General features: G+C 44.9%; 1 protein-coding gene across 2 annotated transcripts in view; it reads left to right on the forward strand.

Annotated features, from left to right (window-relative positions):
- Window positions 1-19,232, forward strand: part of igsf3 (immunoglobulin superfamily, member 3) — a 94,609-nt gene extending 75,377 nt beyond the window's left edge. For both annotated transcript variants that reach the window (XM_061691274.1, XM_061691275.1), the window contains exons 7-9: window positions 13,509-13,922; window positions 16,491-16,931; window positions 18,696-19,232. In XM_061691274.1, coding sequence (XP_061547258.1) covers window positions 13,509-13,922; window positions 16,491-16,931; window positions 18,696-18,946 — 1,106 coding nt within the window. In that variant the 3' untranslated portion in view covers window positions 18,947-19,232. The remainder of the gene's footprint in view (window positions 1-13,508; window positions 13,923-16,490; window positions 16,932-18,695) is intronic.
- The last annotated feature ends 4,085 nt before the right edge of the window (window positions 19,233-23,317 follow it).

Here is a 23,317-nt window from a genome sequence, read left to right on the forward strand (position 1 = left end):
TCGTTGTGTACTTCTTGCCTCAAATTCCGTCATCTTAAGAGTAAAGAGGCGCCGCTCAGTCCTTGCCATGCCGTGTCCTTCACGTCCGGGGACCGTCATTCACATAGATGATTTGTTTCGCGTCCTCTCTATTTCCCCCCCGAGTGCTGGCCAATCAGCCCCGAGTATTCCGTCCCTCACAAAGGCTGTGTTGTGAAATGAGGTGTGAACAAACACAGCGACCGACCAGATACATAATTGAGCGGCTCTAAATCACGCTTCCCCCCCGGTAGGTGCTCAATATGCATGAGCCGCCTGGTCGGCGGGGTGCGCGCGTCGAGGTGTGCTCGTTTACGTCCGCGCGCTCGAATGAACGGCCAGGCTCACGTGCCTTCGTCGCCGTGTCCCTCAGAGCTTTCGCTCTGCTTGCGCTGCATATTCTCAGCAAGCCCGGCTCACCCTCGATTCCCAGCAACGCAGGGGCAGAATTCTATCTGCCAGGTTCCAGATGCCTCATTACACCAAGGTGTTCCAATTGAAAGGGGACAGAATATGAAGGAAATTTGACTTTTTAATGGATTCTACACAAATAGTTGGGTCTTTAAAGTGCCTGCCGATCCATCGAGTGTATAATGAAACGACAACTTGAATTATCTGCTGATTTCTGTAAATGTGTCGTAGCAAAATGGCCAAAATGATGTCGCAACACCGATCAAGAGCAGCTATGCCGGGGAAAAATGCAGAGCTACTTTCAAGCGACGTGCCCAGAATCTACACTCCCACGGGTGCGACATTTTTGCTATCGCATCAAAGCCAAAGGGGAAGCAGAGCAGCATATTGAGTGTTGTAGGATGAACAGATTCTTAGCTAACTCACGATAAGAGGCACTTACTTGATTGCTCGGTGATGATGGTGACGTGATGCGGTATTAGTTACAGTACTCGTACACATAAAAGTGCACCAATACTATTACACAGCGATACCGCTTCACCAGCCTGACAAATACCTTCTGTGCAGGAGCCATTTCAGCCCCGTGGAGATACTTTTAAGGTAAACAACGCTTTAGCTGACTGCTGTCAGTCATGACAAGTTGTTACTCTAAAAAGTGTTGTACTTTAGTTGAAATGTTTGCCATGTTCAAGAGAAGCTCGTGTTTTTAAACAATATTTCATTACAATAAAGCACATTTTCGTCACAATTGCAAGCTGTAATGAGATCATAAAGTATCAGTACGTTGTATAGGCGAGTACTCAAATGTAAGTAATGGTACCCAGTCTCAAAAACCGTGCGTCACGACTAAATCCCTGTTCCTTGTACACACGAAGTCGCATATGAAGTGCTGCTTCCACAAGAGAAAATGTTTTTGATTGAGTCAACTCTGCGATTGACAGGGCGACAGTCCAGCAGCGTAGCGTGTGCAATCTTGATTTGTATGACACGAGGGCTGTTCCACTGTGATCATAAAATATCACCACTGCTATCCCCAAAGGGGATTGCAAAATGTCTACGGAGAAATATCGTAGAAAGTCTTCCTAGATGAGTGGAAGCAGTTCAAGCTGCAAAAGAAGTATGCCGATTTTCAGTCAGGTATTTTTGTCTTCCTGTGCATGTGATTGCTCCAAATAGTGAGGCGCCAGTAGCTTTGGGACTACTTCCTGTCCCAGATTGCCTTAACGACACAATCCCGTGGCCCACACGTGAGGAGTTCACCATACATACAGCGTCCGCGCTTCTATGCTTCATTTCTATTAAGCTTGAATTTATCCGGCACAGGCCGCAAGCAGCGGGCGGTCTATTGCTTAGCGCCATCAATCTAATGTGTGCACGCAACATACAAACACAGCAGGGAGGGGGGCTGACCCCCCACGGCCCATGTTTAATTTTCTTACAGGATCTCCCCCAACGTAATCCCCCAAAAAGACATTAGCGCATGTGATTCCACTTGCGCGTCCACAAGCTGCATTATTGCATTTCACCTGATGGGGTCTTGCTGCAGCACAATGATGGCAAACACATGTTCAGCACGGCGGATCACCGGGGAAGCTTCCGTCGCCACGACACAATCTAATATCGTCATAACATAAACTGCACGCACACACACACTAAAATGTGCACACTGGCGCGGCAAACGCACACGAATAATTATGCAGTGTTTTCCCTAATGGAAGTGGAGTTTAGATTAATGATGGTGTGGGGAGTTCAATACATTTTTCTCATCATTTTAGCCGGCGCGTGTCTAGCATGAGGAGCAGGACATTAAGAGGTTATTGGCAGGGCCAGAAGGATGATGGGGATATCGCCTAGGGGAGGATGGAGGAGGAACAGAAAGAGGTTGTCCCACTTGGACCACACTACCCATGAATGGATCTTTGACTACAACTCCTTCCGTCGACCACGGGGAAAATGAACAATCCATTAATTGGTTCATTCTCATTTTTATTAGTTGCTTACGTATTGTTTTGATACAGTGGATATGAAAAATCTTGCACACCCCTGTTCAAATCCCAGGTTTTTATGATCATGAAAAAAATGAGACCGCGATAGTTAAGTTTTCTTCGCATCAATTTTGGAGGGATCTCCAGTTCTTCGTAAGGTCGTTGTTGTGCCATATTTCCCCCAGTAGATCATGACTGTCTTCACTGTCATTATTATACCACTGTGCTGCTCCAAATTACCTTTGAAGCTTCAAATATACTCTGGTAACAAGTGCAGTTGATATTTTCCTTGGTAAGCTCGAGTGGTCGAACTCGCCTCCTAAAACCCAATTCGTATTGAGAGCAACAGACGACTACCAAAATACAATCGAATCATTAGTCCTTGGACTATTCTGAAATAATAGTCCAACAAATGAAAAATTCAATTTGATGATTTGAAATCTTTTAACCACTAAGAGAGCTGGCACTTCTTGACTGGCGCGTTTTACGTGCGCGTTTCCATCCATAAAAGCTTTACTTTTTGGTTTAAAATGGCTTACTTTAACCAGGATCCCTCAGTGTACCTTAGCCACAGCTAGAATCCCGGGTCTGTTTGGCCCTCATCGGTGCCATAAATCCTGGCAGCTGCCTTTCCAGCTAGCCTACTGGCTACTTACCTTGCTGGCAACCTAGCTGCTCTAGTAATCTTTTGCCGCTGTGTTGGATACACCTTCTCCCATTCAATCTGCCGTGGTTGCCCCCTCCAGCGATGGCTCCTTTTTAAGCTTCCGTTGTTGCGCCTCCATGTTATCCGTGTAGCTTATTGAAGCTAGGCTAAATGCAAGCCACCTTCAGCGGTAAGGTTTTTTTTTTTTTTTTTGATAACTTTATGGAGATCTCTGTGACGCTTCAATGCGTACATGCGTAGAAGCAATGCACACAAAGTCAAAATGGCAGCACCCGTAAAACAACGGAAGTCGCGGCATTGCAGCGCTTGTCAGAATAAAGTAAGAAGTATGTGATTCTTTGATTTGTTTTGATCGAAATGCAAACATTCTGATTTGGGATTCATTTTTTTCATGGGGATTCACCAGTGATCCGTTCATAGCCCTCGTAACCTCACTGGCTTCACTTTCCATCATGCTGCGGAGTGTTCTTATCTCATTGTTCTTCTGAGACTGACTCAACAGTGCCTCTGCTGTTCTCAGCCAAGTATTGCCCTCCGTTTTGACTCAAAAAACAATTGCACACACACGTCAGAATTCTCCACGCTCAATTAATACATAACAAATGTGTTATTACGCCCATCCCTACTCCTCACACCTCTCCGCTCGCTTGGCCACCTTTCATTCTTCCCCTTATTATTTCTTATCTGGTTCTCATGTTGTGTTATCTTGTCGCCGCGCGACAAGTTAGATGATTTATGTCGTCGACTCCTCGCAACTTTATCACGCCCCCCGCTCTGTCTTAATAGTTCTCCAGGGCGATCCTCCCCTTATTTTCATATGGGCTGGCACTAGCAGATGCCACACCCCCCTTTCCATCGCAGTGAAGCACTTCCCACCGAGCTGTTATTGATAGCAACTGCGGCAATCGGAGGTTCCGGCTTATCTGGCCACGAATAGAAACTGTCCGTCTTCATTACGGCCCGCCCTCTCATCATCCTCTCCATCTCTGTCTTCCTGCTTTTTTCTCCTCACTCTGCTCATAAGTCTCTCTTAATGTGCTCCCAAGTCCCCGTGATCTCAGTTAGCAGCATGTTTTTCCTCGGTGAGCGCCCCCCCCCCCCCCTCAGCTTCTTTCACACGCTTGTGATTTTTCAATATTTTATGATTCCCTGATTTCCCCCCTCCTCCTCGTAATTCTCTCCATTATGTTAAATGTTTTCTCCAAACAGCTTCCTCGCCGGTGTTTCATGAATAATAAGGATACGGTGCTGTGCTTGCCGTTATGGTGGGGTTATTGCCACTGAAGTGGTGGTGAATCTCGTTTTTTTTTTTTTTTGGGCTGCTTTACTTTGCTTTGCCCGCGAGCTCACCTGAGGCGGCACTCTGCGTCCAAGCTACCTGCTTGCCACTCTTTCAGGGTTTTCTTCCGCCTGTTTAGGAACACGCAACGCTCCGTCTTCCAGGCGTGCACTCAAACAGAAAATAATTTCATGAGAGGCTTTTAATTTGTCACGCTTGTTTCCAGACGCTCTAGGTCAAGCTCGTTGTTGACATCCTCACGAAAGCAAACCCGTTTACTGCCTGAGACACGCACACGGCTGCATTTTTCTCTCAAATCTCATCCGCTCTTCTATTCCGAGATGTCATTCCAACTCTCTTAAGCATGTTTCTTTGTGTGCCCCGTTGCCGCAGCTATAATTGAAGTTGTAACTCAGTGCTAGCTACAGTGATGCATAGCAGTAGCTAAGCAGCAGAGCAGAGCGGGTCGAGCCTCGGCCCGCTCGGATGGCCGCTCTCTTAATGAGCGCAGGTTTTATGCTTATCGGAAGAACCCTTTCCTACGCAAACACGCCCGCGGTTCAGTTTGATGAGTCTTTTATCTCTCTGCGTCTTGAGGCCCATTCATCTCTTGTGCATCGGCTTCCCATCAGGCCAACTCACATTGCAGCTCTCCTTCTGGTGTTGGTTCAATCCCCGGCCCCGCCTGTGTGGAGTTTGCATGTTCTCCCCGCGCCTGCGTGGGTTTTCTCCGGGCACTCCGGTTTCCTCCCACATCCCAAAAACATGCATGGCAGGTTAATTGACAACTCTAAATTGCCCGTAGGTGTGAATGTGAGTGCGAATGGTTGTTTGTTTGTATGTATGTGCCCTGCGATTGGCTGGCAACCAGTTCAGGGTGTACCCCGCCTCCTGCCCGATGACAGCTGGGATAGGCTCCAGCACGCCCGCGGCCCTACTGAGGAGAAGCGGCTCAGAAAATGGATGGATGAATGGATGGAAAGAAGTGAGTCTAATCTTTCTTCTGATTGGTTTAGTGCTTATATAGTCACAGAACACAGTATTCTCTTGGTCTTGAAAGAGGAGTCAAAAATACAGCTACCAATATGGGGAACTCTGCTTTGTAAATGGCTGATAGTGAATTAGTTAATCTGAACAGCCACCTTGTATGATATAAATAAAGCAAATGACTTGAAATAAGCCAGAAGTTATTGATGACAGTTAAATGCTTGATACAATAAAACTGGCCCAGTGTAAAAGTCACTGTTGAGAAAGTAAGTACTAAAGAGCATGCAAAAAGTGCAATTTGTACCTCCTAACTCTCTGAGGCATTAGGAAGGAAAGTGTTTGGAACATTGGTGGAGAGTAGAAGATTTGTTTGGGTGTACACGTGTAGATCTCATAATTAGCGATGTCGGGGGGGCTGAGAAATGTATATCCCTCTGACACAATGGGATCATTAGTATATTGTCATTAGCTGAGAAATTAGTCTGCAACATGGAGTTTGGGTGGCGCTGTTCCCTCATTTTCCCCTCCCAGTGGCGCGGCGAGTTTAGTGCGTTCGGGATGCGGTGGCTTTGGCGAGGGGCAGCCAGCCAAAGTGCGATGTAGCGCGGGGGATCAAGTCATGTTTAAGGCTTCAGTCCTGACATGCTTGGGGTGTGGGTGGGGGTCCCGGTCATGGATTAACCCTGGCCCGTGCTAATGCTAATGCTAAAGGCGGAGCAAGCTGCCTTTAAGACTCAGTAAGTCCTTTGGAGTGGAGCTGGAGAGGCTGCCTGCAGCCTTCCAAAACCCTTCTCCCAATCCTCGCCACGCACCCCCCTTGAGCATCTTACTGCCTTCTCTCTCGCTTTTTTTTTTTTTTTTTTTTTTAATATAAACATCTCTCTCATCTTTTCCACTTTCCTAATGCGAAAGTCACTTCACACTGTATGCTTGAAGGTGAGGAAGGGAATCTGCATGACGGGACTGAACCATTTCAATTCCACGAGCTGATCAAAAACTACTACAGCGGAATCGCCAAACTCCCAACACATTGAATCTCATCAAAATTGACCAACATATATAGGAAAGGTTTGTCTTCAATGTCCACCGACATCCAGCTGCCATATAATATCTGAGATAAACATATCACACTGCACCTCAGTAGACCTCATTTCAGCGAGCAAAAAAGGATCAACTAGATGTGCGTTTAGCTTTGCACATTGGCCTTTTGTTTACTATTGTGAGACTTTTTCTCTGAAAGAATAGCAGCGGTAAAAGAAGTTACCACGACGAACGCACACTCTATTCCAGCAGTTAAAGTTATTTTGTGGCTGATCACCAGAAGCCACGTCGGTGGCTGAGCTGAAGTGTCGGTTCCGTTAAGTGATATTAAAACAATATCCAAGTTATAATACGAATGTTTGACAACATTTTAAAAAATGAGTTTGATTATAAATAGGCAAAATTCAATTAAAAAACATTTCCTTCAGGCTACTAGTACACACAAAGTTCCATTTGTAAACAAAGTGTCATCATAAAAAATATGATTTCAAGCTGAATTTTGAGCTCACAATAGTCACAAAGTCAAGTTCCGTATAGTAAAAGCTTTTAAAGGACTTTTGATCACTTTTGTCCAGTTGTGAATTCGTTTCTGCTTGAGGCTGCAGACCGAACCATGTCTGATACTCGAGGGCTGAAGTCAGGGATATCGCCACTTCAGAGCAAATTCCCCATTTTTCCTCCACTGTAGGAATGAGCGGCATCCACCTCTTTTGATTCTTTTAAGTGCAGCGTGCACACACCAGCTACACCTGAGATGAAGCGGTGATCAAATCAGCTAGCGGCAGCTTCTCCCAAGCGTGATGGACTTGAAACGCTATTGCTCTTGGAAATGTTAGCCAATATACCTTTCTTGTTTTGTTTAGTTTTTTTCCAAACATCTCCAGGTACAAGTACTGTAGATACCTCTGAGTAGCATTTATTCATCTTTGCAAACAGAGGTTTACATCTTCATTTTGTTCCACAGGAGCGCAAGAAAAATATCAAAAAGTGACTGTGTGTTGCTTCAATGCCTCTCCAACGATAACGGAGCGAGAAACTCACAAGATTTAAAGTTGCCCTCGAACTTTACTTTGACAAGCTGCCATACGTTTCATAGGCTACTGCAGTTTGCAGGGCAACCTCTCGGTGAACATCGCGGCATGGCCGACATAACTTAAATAGGACCGCGGGGATTTGATCTTCCACTGAGAAAGCACGGCAACCGTTAAGTAACATTTTATTAAAAGTATGATTGTTGCTTTGCGAATTGTATTAAAATGTCATAGGGCCAAAACGGAGATCTAGTGATATGGGCCGTATCCCATTTGTGCCTCCTGCGGTACAACAGCTCCACTACCTCAGCACTTTTCCGTGGAACGTACTGTCATTACAGTGTACACGGGCACACACAAATCCACACATTATAGAAACTAATTGGCTCATTGAACCCTTATTTCAACCCTGTCCCAGATTTTGTCTCTTATAATGGCAGCTAACACTTTTTTTGTGTTTTGTGCACAAAAGCTCCAGCTCGATTTTGATAAGGAAGCACGTTAGCAAATTGAACCCCCAAATCCCAAAAGCAGCACGCTACACAACTCATGTTTTTGAGGCTGCGCAACAACAGTAGGAGTCAGTGGGGAGTGGATGAGGATAATTATCACTCGTGACAAATTTGAGGCGAACTTCAAAGCGGTAAGCATTCGGAAGAAGAGGATGCAGCCCGAGTCTTCAAATGAGGACGGACGAGACGTCATTTCCAATCCCTGTCTCTGTTCCATCTGGAGTCTTTTAATACCTGCTCGGCTTATCGCCTATTTCCCCCTTCCTCAAAACACTTTTTGACCAGCCATCACATTCCCTCCCCCTCTTTCTATGATTTATGTGTCTCCTGATCAAGTTCTGTCTAATCACCTGACAGCAGCTTCATGAATATTCACCTGTGCTCATGAATATGGATGGCACCTAAAGTACTCTTCCGGAGGTGCCGGCGGGTCTCCCTTGAACATTTCGGCTCTTATTTAGATATACTTACCGAATATGTACTTAATGACCGCTGAGCTGCACAACTTTTTAGTGGGCCAAGGATGCAACGCTCTCATTTAGTTGACGCAAATGAGAGAGCGAAGAGGGTGAACATTTAATTTTACATTGCACCGGATGAGAGGAAACAGAGTCGCTAGGACTCTCCTCTGCGACAGACAGGAACATTCCACACACGCAAAATAATCTGCGATTACGGTGGAGGCGCCAGTGATGAACTGTGATAAATCGGGGGATCACTGTTATTGAGAATCTTCACATGAACTGCACTTTTCCACTGTACCAGGTTGGTTCTATTCACCTTGGTTCGTCTCTTTGGGGAGCTCAAAAATTGGACCCTACAGCAAAGAGGAGACCGCGAGCAGTGATTCTTAAAAGTGTGGTGCGGCTCCCTCTAGTGGTACGCGAAGAATCACTGAATTCAATGTTCACACTGTGCATAAGGTTACAGTGGCTTGATCCTTTTTGTTTAATTCCAGTACAGTGCATTTGTCTTTTCACATCGCTAATTTAACTCTTTTAAGTACAGTGCAGTTGCATTCAATCTTTTTCAACTGTTAACATTTCAAACATAATACAAGCAACATTTGTATTTGTCTGCAATGCATTTTACTATTTACTAGTACTATTTTAAGCACGTTGAGATAGTGACAGAAATTCACATGCTAATGTTAGGTTTGCAAGCAAAGTGTGTCGTGGTTAACGCGTTTGCCTTCTCGCTCCAGAATCAATTTCATCTTCTTACCACGGCCAGGAGTCCAAACAGGAGACTCTCGTTCTCACCCATCCTTGTTGTTTGTTAGGATGTCTCGTTTCAATGGGGGTTTTAAACATTTTCCTTCGGTCTTATTTTGAAGCGGCAAAGCGACGAGCTAGAACCGAGGCAAGGAACTGCGTTTTGTGGAAACGTGTTTTTGTGTGTAATCCCGCTAACTAAACGACAAACCCACCTCGATGAGAACACCAGCCCCTCGGCGTGGCTATTAAAACAGGTGAGCGCGAGAGCTCGCGCTTGAAGTTTGAATGCCGAGTTAAAGCAGAAGAGTGGAAATGTTGACGATCCCATTTTGACGACGTCCCCTGGAGGCTCATTAAGCCGACACAAACGCCACTTTCGGCTGAGGGAAGGCACGGAGACGACGAGCGTGCCTTGTTACTTTGTGATTGAACTGGCTCCCTACTCTCTGTTCCACCCAACTATGTTGCGGTCCCAATCAATGGCACGTTCATATGGAATCCTTTATCGTGTTTTCTTGTGCAACGTTAAGTGCGATACACAAGAAAGACGCGTGTGAGCGGACGTGACTGGCTGCTCTGTGAAGTCGCTGCTCACTTAATGTCGCATTTTGCTGCCAGACTGTTCTAGGGCAAGACGTGAAGGTTGTTTTGCAAAAGAAGAGGGCCCCGTTTTTTTTTTTTTTTTTTTTTTGCTTTATTGCTCCTCTCGCTCACCCGGCTTGTTTGTGACGCCTCTGTCCCGCCTCTGCTTGAGCAAATGCTTAATTATAACAACTTATAATGCTTCTTAATATGGCTTGAATAATTGGCATATTTTATCTTTGGAAAGACATTTCTGGAAACACTGTGGTACATCTCACGCATTTCACTCCGTTTTTCTCCCGGCAGTGCATTCACACTTGAAATGAGAACCCAAAAAAAATTCTCCCTCTCCTGTGCCAACCCACTCTTGCATGGCTCTCCTTTTGAAGGTTCGGAGGTAATGATTGCCAGCATTCTCTTGTGGAGATGTGTCTTGCGTTGGCCGCACAAGAGCACTAGCCGTTCCACCGTTTCTGTCGATATGCAGACCCGGCCGATGACTGTGGCGTCGTCTGCAAAATTCAGTTTGATGAGGTGCAGACGTTCGTATAGAGAGAAGAAGAGTAGCGTAGAGAGGACGCATCCTTGTGGTGCCCCGGTGCTGATGGTGCATGTAGATGAGGTGGTTTCCCCAAGCCTCACCTGCTCCGTCCTTACTGTCAGGAAGCTGGGAATTCCCTGGCAGATGGCAGGAGAGACGCTGAGCTGAAGGAGCTTGGATGACGGTGTTGAATGCAGCGCTGAAGTCAACTTCCCTGCGCCGTTCAGGCGTTCCACGATGAAATGCATCCCCGTGTTGACTGTATCGTCCAGCAAACTATTTGCGCGGTAGGCAAACGATAGGAGGTTCAGGAGGGGTCCTGCGACGCTCTTCAGGAGGTCCAATACAAAGGGCTTCCTGTCCACAGATATCAGAGCGACAGACCTGTAAGTCGTTCAGTCAAGAAATTCCAGGTTTCTTCAGGACAGATTGTAGAGTGTTTGAAGCAGCAGCAAAGATCTATTGAGAATTAAAGTGCATTCTGGAGTCAGCTGATCAGCAGAGACTTTCAGGTAGGAGGAGGGAGACGAGCTTTCTTGAACTTTTGTTGCTGTGCGTAAATGGTTAAAGCAGTAGGGGGAGTCACAGGTACGGTGAAGGTCATTGGTGGAGGTGAGAATAATAATAATTGGTGAGATAATATGAAGGCGTTTCAAGGTGTAGGTGTCTTACATGCATTCATTTTGATGAAATCTTGATTGTGTACTGGTTTAAACAAAGTTAACCACTGCAAACATGTTAAAAACAACAAAAACGCTCACACAAAAAATGGCAAGAAGTACTGGATGGTGACAATGGAATCTTGACTACCTTGAAAAAACCTATGGTCCAATTACAAATCAAAGCTGAGGTTTTGTACCAAAAAAAAAATCCTTTACAAAGATAACGAACCTCACGGCATCAAACTGAGTTGTGCAAAGCTAAAAAAACAACAACAACAACAATAATAGTGCAGGTCTGAATCACAGGCAACAGTAGTAATTAGACTTATTAAAGTCATTACTCTCCGCTGTGATGATTGGTTAATTGGATCTGCTACAAATACACAGACGACTGGATGTTATTATCTTTGCAGTAATGCAAGATAAATGTGTACACGGGGTGCAAAAGTGCTGGAAGTATATTGTAGTACAGTTGTAGGATGAAGTTATTTGTCGATATTACTTTTCAAACAACCGTGGCAGGCCAATGAGAATGGCTAATCACACACTACGTGAAGACTGAACGCTGAAAAGCAAATGTATTGCTTTATTTAATCTGGAAATTGTTAGTCAAATCAAATGGTTTTGAACATTCTCTATGCTGTTTGATGAGCCATTTTAATGCCATTCATTTCATTTCCAAGAGCGCCACCCATCGCTCGTCGACCAATCAAGTAAATCGTTCATTGAAGCGAAATGAACGATCGCAACCATCTACCACCGTTAGTGCGTCTAAAATTGGTGAAATAAATACGATAGATTTGCGACTGACACAGATAACGTGGCTAAATAGCATCACGGCTCACATCGGCATGTCTCCGCTCTTGACGGCACATCGCAAAAATGGCGACGAGTGGAGAAATAGCTACTTAATTTTCTGAGAAATAAGTACTTGCACGACAAATTGGGTTTATTTTCTTTTTATGTTTACTGATGAACCAAATATTCTGTAATTGCAATAGCGTGATAAACGCTGAAGGTTATTTTTGTCCTCAGAATCTATTGCCAGCCCATGCCCGGTTAGAAGACATCAAGAATTCTGTGCGTCCTCCATTCGACTGCGTTGTGCTCAATTGTCAGTGGTCCAGCGAGCGCAATGTGTTGCCAGCACGGGAGGTGTTTCGTGCCCCCTAGTGGAAAGAACTGCATCAGCAGCTCCACACGCGCATACACACTAAAGATCAATATGTCTGCTCAGAGGCTCGATAATATTGGCCAATCATTCGGAGCGTGCTCTAACGGCTATTTAACTTTAATGCCCTATTGATGATGGCCGCACATAGCGCGATGTCGACGATTTCTTGCGCTTTGTTTCTTTTGTGCACAAAATGGACACAGTATGAGGTCCCTCTGCACATTCTAATCAGATCCAATGCAAGAGTTCGTGCTCAGCTTTAAAAGTCGACGCGCCAGAGGTGTTCATTTCCCCATATGCGCCCGACTGTACCTGCAGCTCATTCACCCCTTCCCGCCGCTAATGTGGACGTAACCAATCATGTCACAACCCTGACATCGTCTCCTCCCTCCCCGTTGAATGTCTGACATTTTGACGGACAGGCTCCTCATATCGGCGACGTATGACCTCTCCGCCGACGGTCTGTTCACGAATATACAGTCACTTGGCAAGTTACTGTACATCGGCAAGTTAGTTAGTTAGTTAGTCGGCAAGATAAAAGAATAACATGACTTCTGAGACTTTGTGGAGGCGTAAGAAGCCATTACATGTTGGTGCTGATTTTGTTGCAAGACGGGAGGTCATTATTTTGACATATTATTCCATTTGAGTCTAAAATGATCCAATTCAGGCATAAGCAGGGAACGTGGTATTTACGATGATGTGCTGTGCTTCTGGAATTGAGTGAAATCATTTGAACTGGCCGTTGCAACCAAGTAATGTGTATCGCCCAAAAAAAAACGTGAAAACTAATAGTCGTCAATTTTGTGAAATGCAAAATGAGTCGTCGTCAAAATTGCATAACGCTGATGAATCTTAACTTCGGGTATGTGCGGGAGGTGGATGTCTTTGGAGGTGAACATTTTGCGCAACAAATTAAGCTTATTTTGCCTCTACTGTTGGCACTAGTTCTCCCAGTGTTCATGATGTCAGGTTACTTATTTTCCAGCAGTATTTTCAAGCTGGAGCTGACCTCGGGCGATGGGTGGGGTATGTGTGCCCAGTCTTTGACGGGGTGTCAATCTGTTCACCTTACGCGGAACATAACATAACCAAACTTGGAAAAAAGATTAGTGGACTTTTGTGTTGCAGCGTTAACTTCGGGCTGGTGACTTGAGGGTTTGAACCCAGACATGCTAAAAAAAAAATAAAAAAGTTCTTTATCACTGGCGTATTTTGGACAAATAGCATAGCAAGTACTTTGTCCGGCGGTTTTTCTTGAATTTGCTCGAGCATAAACCGCATTCACCTATGGAGAATCGTTTTCGCGTTTTGGAATGTGGGACAAAGCCGGAGCACCCAGACAAAACCCGCCTTTACCCCCCCCTTTTAAATTCCGCCATTTCTTGTGTTTCTCTCCAGATAGTAAACTGCGGGTGCAAAAGAACAACCAGTCTCTGGTCAACCTGGAAGACAGTCGAGTCCGAATCAATTGCTCCGTCACCTCGCAGACCAGCCCGGACTCCCGGCACGCCGTGCTGTGGTACGTGAGACGCGCCGCCGCGGGCTCGGAGGCCGACGAGCTCCTGCTGCGGATCGAGCGGTCGGGGGCGCTGGAGTACGGCACGTACGCCGACGAGGAGAGGCTGCGGCGGCGCGTGCAGGCCGAGAGGCTTTCCCCTCGCCTCTACGCGCTGACGCTGAACAGGGCGGAGAGCGGCGACTCGGGGACGTACTACTGCCTGGTGGAGGAGTGGCTGAGCGACCCCGACGGAGCCTGGTACCGCCTCTCGCGGGACTCGTCCGGGTTCACGGAGGTTCTGGTTCGACGGCCAGGTGGGTTTCTTTTCCAATGCGTTTGTTCTTTTACTGCCAACGCGTGGAGGCAGCAGCTGTCACGTTGGCCTCGCCTGCTGGCCTTTTTGAGGCTTTTTATTATTAGATTCTTTTCCATTCCATGGAGGATGTGTCTGATTCAAGGTCATCCAACCTCCACATATTTTTTGTGCACAGAACTCAATTCATAGTTTTATTTAATCTCGTTCAAATTTGCTAATGTCTTACACTGATTTTTGGGTGCATACGTAACAGTACTTGAGATGTCAACATGGGCCAAAAGTTGTCTTTTTTCCCATTATGATGTTTTTTTTTTCTTTCGTGGGTTCAATGTTACACAAAAGATTTATTTATTTTTTTACCTGATTGATTTGTCAACTGCCTTTTATGGTGCATACATGTACAGTAAAGTATTACCAACAATTTGAGGATGGCCACACCGCGATCGCCTAATCACGCACTTTGAGTTACCCCTCACATTTTCACCCATCAAAGGCTTACAATTATTACAAATGACCTCAATTTCATGAAAGATTACAAATCCGACTCTAATTTGAGCTAACGTGTATGGGGACACTTCATGAGGTACACCTGCACAATTTAATAAAATTGTCCCGTGAGTGCTTGCTGAGTCAATTAAGGACCTGGCGCAGGGTTTGGGAGGCCATAGGTCATCCATTTGTTTGGATCATAGTTGGGCCTAAATTGGAAGAGCTTCATATACTTGTAAGGATACATGGCTTCATTGTGTAAGTTGCACTAGAAAGCATTGCAGCTTGCGCTGAATATAACAAACAAAAAAAAAACCAAACAAAAAAAAAACAAAAACAACCCAACCCTTGCAGCCCACCTTCCTTTCACTCCAATTTGGAACCCCTTGCCCACGCACAGTATAAAAACCCTCATCTCATTTCCTGCTCTTGCCCGGGCGCTAATAGCCGCCGGCCACTAGCGCTGATAAAAAGCAGCTCAATATCCTGGCAGCAGTCGAATCCGCGGAAGAGATCAGCTGGCACCAAACGGTTTGAAGCCACCGACAGCTGTCAGGCACCACACGGAAGCTTTCTCATCAGGTCACTTCTTCCCAACAAGCATCCAAAAAGCACTTGAAGGCATCGTGTATTCATGCGTTTGCCAAACCCAAAGTAAGACGACGTCCCTCAGGACAAACCACAGGCGGATTTCTTTGGGGTTGTTGCTTATTACCAACAAAAACCTCCCACTAACCTCTGTCGCCTCCAGATAAATAACGAGTTGTTCAAATAACTTATTTTCTTGTATGAATATATCCCAGAGATTTTTGGGGCCTCTTAGAACTTTTATTTCTAGGTGTCCTGTTTATAATAAGGAGTGCAATCGTCAATACAGCATTAGTAGTAGTAGAGTAAATAAAATACATATATAAAAATAAAAAGATGTGATTTACGTGAAGTCGACACTGCCACAACTAATTGGGCTCTAGCAGCTACACAAATATAAATATAAGCCTGTGGGAATACATTTCAGTGTATGCGACCTTATATTAGGTGAAGATGTTTGCTTTCATTATGGCGATGTCAGTCAATAGTTGTTTCCTTGGATTCATTAACAAGTAAACATTTCATCAGAAATGTACAGCCTATACATGCATGTAGACTGTATATTACTACACGCTGTATATTATGCAGTACCACAGATATTTGATGATGAATTCACATCACATTAAGTAAAACATGAATCTTGAACATCCATGCTATTGATTCGTCAGGGCGGCTTTTATCTTGTGGTGTTCTAATTTGTTATTTTTGCTGATTGTTTATTACGAACTAACGAGCAGATTGAACGAAATATATAGTTTACACTTTATCCGTTATCGGAAGGAGAAATTCCCTGTTTGGTTTGAGCATTTTGCCCATAGGAAATAGTAGACATGAATGATGAATGTGCAAAGGCTGAACTTCCGCTACTCGGCCATAAGTTCCTCGTTCCTGTCGTATCGTTTTGTAATTACTCTTCTGTGTTCTTTTTTTTCTTGACCTTGTCTTTTTCGTAAAGTATTTTTAGTCTGTTTCAAATTTGTACAACATTGTCGCAGATTAGTGTACGGAGGCTCTCTTCTACAAGAGAATTTGATCTCAGAAGAATGAACGGCGCATGTACAAAACCACGACTGGCTAATTTAACCATTTACTCCCCCTCGTATAAAGCTAGCACGCAGATAGATTCTGTTGTATTTTCACTGCAAACACACATACCCCACCTCCATTTGGACAAATTAATGACGACCCGGTGGGATATATTCCAGTCACCGGAGGCCTTAAACGGACTGACTCAGTGGATGTGTAGGCATAAGAAAGTTGCTAGATGAAGTAGCATCCATTTTTCAGCGAGGCCTGGTTTCACTCATCCAGCAGACATGTCCAGAGACCCAACGCAATTAAAAATACCATTTTCGAGACTTAATTTTGCTTTTTTTTTTTTTTTGAGTAAGCCAGGCAAACTGAGACTACGCCAACGTTCCAATTGCAGCGACTGAGCGGCATTTAAACAAGGTAGAAAGTTGACAATTGCTGGTGTGTACCACTACAGAGGCCCGACTTCAGGTGGAGGAGACGGAGTCAAACGTGACCGTAGCCGAGTCGGGCTCAATCCGGCTGGGCTGCAGCATCCCCTCGCAGTCGTCCCGAGACTCACGCTTCTCCGTGTCCTGGTACGTCGAGCGCGACGAGGACGAGGAGCTGCTGCCGACGGAGGAAGAGCGCGAGGGGGACTGCGTCTTCTCCATCGGGCACGACGCCATCTTCGGGAACGGCAACTGCAGCCCCGGAGAGGAAGCGGGGCCCAACTCCCGCCTGCAGTTCGAGAGGACCGCCTCGGACCAATACAGCCTGACCATTCAGGGAGCGCGACCGACAGACGGGGGGCGCTACTACTGCCACGTGGAGGAGTGGCTGCTCAACCCTCGCAATGCTTGGTACCGGCTGGCCACCAACAACTCCGGCTTCATTACGGTCAATGTACTGCACCAAGGTGAGCTCTTCCTCGCTTACTACGTATATATACAGTTTAACAGCACTCCTGTACAGTAGCTCAAATATGATATGAAATGACTTGTGAGTTTTGCGGTCAACACCAGATTTGAACTTAGGTTAAAAGCCAGGTTCTTTGGCTTGGTAGCCAGAGTGCATACACACGAGGATCTATTTCCAGAAGTAGAAGGAAGAGATTAAACTCCATGAAATGTTAATATTGCACGGAGCACGACCAAAATAATAATGATTATTGGTATTAAAGAAACAATTATCGTGACCGAAATTAGCACGATTATTGGTATTAAAAAGCAAACGACGACAGCCAACGATACTTTTCTTGCATGTAAGACTGCACCGTACCTACTTAAACTGACTAATGCAACCAACAACCAATAGATGAGCTCGGAAAAAAAACGGAAACAAGAAACTTTGCAAAAACAAAGGGGCTGGGTTTAAATCTCAGTCTGAGACCAGGCTGTGACTGAAATCTCTACAAGTTGCTTTGAGACAACGTGTAGCGTGTGTGACATGATAGTTTTCCAAGAGTCTTTCCAAATCTGATGTAAAGGTAGCATAAGACAAAATTGAGCTGTTCCTGCTCGAGTCTTCAAGACCGACTCCGTCTGCTACTCTCGGGCTGAAGTCAGAGATAGCCGTACTTCAGGGCTAATTGCGTTTTTTCCCTGCACTGCAGCAAGAAAACCACACTCTGCAAGTGGTTTTCTCCACGGATCCACCTTCTTTGTTGTTCTCGTCCAACTTGTCGGGCACACAGTTCGCCTCGTGCTAGTCGCTCTCTTTCTCGACCTTAAAGGGACCGCACACAGCAAAGCGCCGTTTGTCAATGAACACTTGAGGAGTAGCACCAAGTTGAACCCAAGTCTATGGGGATGAAAAGCTGACCGTGACACTTTGGCGCGGTCGCCAGATCGCGTACACATCCTTGGAGGCGTCGCTCTGTCAGACTTCCTCCCTTTTCTAGAAGCCGCCACATTTCCAATGCAGGGTGTCCCCATTTCAATCATCCTAGTGCTTCGCCCAGCTCTGAGGCCTATTACGAATGATCGACCCAACCCAAGCGTCCTTCAAACTGGGCACGCAGATGGCCTCGCGGATAAGCACCCCACTTCTGACACCATTTGTCACAGAATCCCAAGTTGAAAATCACTGACCACGACACTCGAGAACCATTTGGCGCGATTCTCCTCCGTCACCGAGCGCACAGTCATCCGACAGTGATTCAGACGATAGCTTTTGTTGAGTACCGTCAGAAGGAAGACGTTGCATGGGCCGTGCTCATCCTGGTGTGCCGACTTCTTACAGCCTACTTCAAACATCATATGGAGCTCGTGGTAGTCCAGGTTCCTTTTGCAGTGCTGCATTTATGCTAGGCATGTTATCGATTGACTTCTAAAGATGGATGTACACTCACACCATGGACCTAAATAGAAGAAAAAAAAAAAGATATCTTTTGATGTGGTTGTGCTTTTTCTGTGATCCTAGGGACATTATTGGAGCAATCGTGGTTTTATTAAACAACTTACTCAGTCGGCAAGCATGTGCAGTGGATCTAAAATGTCTGCACACAAATGCCAGGTTTTTGTGATACAGTAAGCAGAAAAAACACTTGACAAAAACAAAGCAAACAAAAACGTCAGGCAACTCACGTACCCGCCACTAATTAATAGAAAGGTTTGGTAAACTATTGAGCAAACCACAAGCCTCCCATATGAAATGACCTCCTTGGTGTGTCCGTCCACAGAGTCCACCGTCAAGTCCGTGGTGTGCTCCAACGACACGCTCTTCTACTTCGTCTTCTTCTACCCGTTCCCCATCTTCGGCATCCTCCTCATCGCCCTGCTGCTGGTACGCTTCAAGAGCCGCAACAACAGCAAGAGCCAGGAGGGCAAGAACGGCGCCCCCCTCCTGTGGATTAAGGAACCGCACCTCAGCTACTCGCCCACCTGTCTGGACCCGCCCGCCCTCAGCCTGCACCCCGGCTCCGTGGACTAGCGCTCCCGCCCGCCCCCCGAATCGCCGTATTGGCCACCGCACGAGGGCAGCGGATCAGGACGCCGCTTCCGGAATTTCCTGTCGTTCACCGCTGTCTTGATCCATCAGTAGATCGGCTGCCTGGTTTTTTTGTGTGTGAGTGAGCAGTGTTCTCATTTTTGTGTCTCAGCGCTGTATTAGATTTAATTACCCGAAATATTGGTCTCTTTTTCAAAAGAGAACCACCAAACAAAAAAATAATAATCAGCTCACTTTTAAGACAAGGAACTGCGGGGGGGGGGGGGGGGGGGGGGGAAGTCTCGACAGTCCAATCCAAGTGCAGCCTGGCCTACTAAATTGGTTGCCATAGCGATGCTCCGAGCCCACTGACTCCATAGCTGGCGACTTGGCAGCCTTGTGGAGAGACAAAAGGAAAGGCCCGCCTGGCCCTCCGATGAATTTGGCCCACAGAAGCAAGTCCTGGAGCACCGCTTCCAGACGCACACACACACACACACACAAACTTCGACAACGTGAGGAAACAAACAAACATTGGCTACGCTACGCCCTGCTGAGGATCCGCTCCATATTTTGCCAAGACTTCCTGATTTCCATGGTGTCAAAAGAGCTGATTGGTCCTTAAGCGGATCGTAAACATGTTCGCTTACCTCCTGCTGTGGACCGTTTTTAATCCCATTTCAATTGAAATTTACACGGCGGAATTGGGGTAACTGAAATTCAAATCGAGCACATTTCGTTTCAATTTGTTCCGTACTTTTGTCTTCAAAAGATACCTGAAAAATGATGTTTTTACGTAGAAGAAGAAAAAGCTCACATCCCTCTGAAAAGTAGTGTGTAGATACTGTAAGACACACATACGTGAGTGGTGGAAAACGTGTTTGTATTAAGAGTTTTCTATTTATTGTTTTATACTTCATTGCATAGCTGTTTTTTTTTTTTTTTTTTAATTATAATTATTTTGTTGAGTTTTTTTGTTTCTTTCGCTTTGAAATTCTCTCCTGCTTCTTTGGCAACTGCACCAAGCAGACGATGCCAGTGGTAAGCTACGTGATTGCGACCATGTGCTTAGAGATGCTCCATTTTGTACCAAATGAATTGAGATTGAGTCAGTGTTAAAACACAATACAAGTAGGAGAAAAATTATTTGTGGCTTTACGTGTACAGTATTCGGAAAAGACAAATCAAAAAAAAAAAAAAAAAAAAAAAAAAAAAAAACTTCTTGCTCGCTTTTAAGTTTATTTTGTGATGCTTTGCCTTGGAAGGATGATTAATTTTTTTTTTTTTTTTTTGGAGTGGATTTTTCTCCCCCAAAGGTGGCTCAACGGGCCTGACATGACGGCCGAAGGGTTGGAAATGCTAGAATGCAAGAGACAGAAAAAAAACTTCAAACTTAAACCCTTTCACTGCCAGACTGGACCTAAAATTAAGAGGAGGGGGATAAAAAAAAACAAAAAAAACCCACCCCTCCTCCAACTTCGTCGTCTCAGTCGTGTCAACATGTATATTGCATGACAATACCGCAGGAGGCATTTTAAATGTTTTGTAAACTTGGAACTCGTCCTGAGCGTCGTGTTTGTGTGACAGAGCGCCGCCCCAACTCCCACTGGACTTCCCGAGCCTTGTCATACACCAACACCGCACCACCGCCCCCCTCAACACACACATACACAAATGAACGTGATGTTTGCTAATACAAGGGGTCCTGAGTTTCGAGGTTGTGAACAGCTCGAAAAGAACTAGTTAGAGTGAGAATGCGTGGTCGCGCGGCACAAGGATTCTCGCTCAGTTACCACCGTACGTACTTGTTTTTCCATTGGCTTGTTTTATATTTATGGCCTAGAAGTGTTTTTCCATACAAAAACTGACTTAAGACTTTACTACTTAGGTTATTGATCAAACTATGTCATAAAGTGAAGAGCCACTGTATATCGACGCTGTCCAATGAAAAATCACGTATGTCGACGTGATGAATGTGAAGAAATACACCAATTGGCGATACAGCTCACAATCTTGCACAATGTTGCCTCACAAGAATTTAGTAGGAAATGGTACGAAAGGTTTGTACAGCTCGCAACAACACGCTCTACTGAAAATGATGCCAACCATCCATCCATTTTCTATAGGGTGAGTTGGAGCCCGTGAAAAGCAGGGTACATCTTGGAGTGATCGCCAGCCAATTCCAGAATTTGCTCAACAAAGTCAAAAAAAAAAAAAAAAACTTTCATGACTTGGGAGACCACTGCAAATCCTGCAAAATTTCATTTCAGTGAGCATGCAATATGTTTGGCATTTTTTGGAGCTTTTTTTTTTTTTTTTTTATGTTTTTAGCACATTCACTGCCATTGACGGCTTTAGAAGTCAAATAGAAATTAACTGGGAAGGCGAGCAGTGAATGAGTTAAGGATTTTTTTTTACATGTTATTTTAAACTGCAGTTAGCCCTTTTTTTTACACTTGTGTGACCATTAATTCAAACACTGTGTAAAACATTGCCTGTAAAGCTATTTAAGATTTAACGAACAATAATTGTCCCCAGAACAGATACATTTTTGTGTCCCTCATTTCGTATGGGGGGGGGAAACAACCATCTTGTTCAAAAAACAACTTTTTAAGCAATCCAAAAAAATGTCAGATCTCGACTATTATTTAGAGTTTATATTTTTACTCTTCCATCCATTATCTTAGCCCTCTTTAGGGACATAGTGGAGCTGGAGTACATCCCAGCTGCGACACTGTATCATGTTTTGCAGCTCCCAGTACAGTTTGCTGTTTTATTTTTATTGAACCACAAAAACATGGTGTGATTGTCAAGAAAGAAGTGGACTGCCACAAAGAGGAAAGGGAGCGAGTTGTTTTTTTGTTTTATTTTTTTTAGGTTGCTGGCAATCAAACGTCGCCCCATTCACTGACTGCACACATACATTTCAGTGACAGACTCACCACGCTTTGCTTTCTAGCCACAGGTAAAATGAAATTATAATTATAATTTGAGTATTGTTGTAAAATAATATATAGTGTATATACTGTATTGGTACAGCCTGGCACCACGGCGGCGACTGGATCTCATGAACACAAGTACCCCAATACGTTTTTTTTTTTTTGGTAAAGCTCATGCATTTTCGATTGGCTCTTACGTCTGCGACATTGTGACGCCATTCACCGGCAATTACAATTTTGAATCGAAGCAAATCCCGTGGCCGACATTTAGCCACTCATGAAAATTTGTTGCACAACCCTGCACACAGGAAGACCCACGACCTCTGAACTATGAGCTAGATGTGGATAATTACTAGTCCGCTGTGCTATGCTACGTTATTCCCTGTGGGGGGGAATCTAAAACCAATTTTGTACTAGTTACAAATGACTTGAAGCGGCAATGCCTGATTGGACAAGCCAAAAGTCACAACTACTGTGCATTCATTACATTCGTACCATATCCTACTAAATTGTGACATCTTGTTCTTTTTAACATTTGGTGATTTTAGCGCAGGACCGGAAATACTGATGTGGGCATAATTCTGACGCTGCATTCATACAAAATAGATACTTGCTGGAAAAGTAGTATATACTGTATGAAATCATCCAAACTAACTTTTTGTAACCTTGACAAGCGTGTTCAAACATCGTCAGGCAAGCCTCCGCGATGGCAGCTCCACATCCAATTCGAAAATCACAACTGTTCCACAACGGCCTCTATGTTGGATTCATTTCTGGAACCAAAGCACATTATTTGACACGCAAACACAAGAGTATGTAAGGTGTTGATTATCATTCAAGACAAGAAAACACCTGTAATGAGGGTTTATTTTCATTGTCCGTGTGCATGTAAGCTGTCGCGGAAGAGGTTTGCAAGGTGCTCGCAACGTCGCCTCATTAAATTTCAATGAAATTTAGTGTTATTTTTTCTCAACCGCCTGCCTTTGATACAGTTTAGAATCACCCCCCCCCCCCCCCCCCCCCCAACTTCATCCCCGTGGCCAGGAAAGCAAACGACCGCCACCATTGCTGGAGCTGTACAGACGGGCGTTGTGACTGGTGTTTTTGTAGTAATAATCTTATTAATAACAACGATAAAAATGACGAGTACCATCCCTAGCTGCCTCCTTTGAGACGGGCGGTGTTGTCGCTGCCTTTGTGAGGGCTGCATGTGTCGACTGCGCGCTGGCTCCACATTTAGCTGTCTGAAATAGTTTGTGGTGATGATGATTTGTGGTGATGTATTTTTATATCACTATGGTTTGTTTTTATTTAATTTTCTTCTGTCCAATAGTTGCCATTGTGACCATTAAAAAAGGCACTTTGCTATTGTCGGTTTATTGCAATAAAAATACTTAAATTGACGATTGATTTCTTTCAAGTGCAAAACAAAGAT

Source organism: Phycodurus eques, chromosome 12 (genome assembly GCF_024500275.1).
Source record: "Phycodurus eques isolate BA_2022a chromosome 12, UOR_Pequ_1.1, whole genome shotgun sequence".
NCBI lineage: Eukaryota > Metazoa > Chordata > Actinopteri > Syngnathiformes > Syngnathidae > Phycodurus > Phycodurus eques.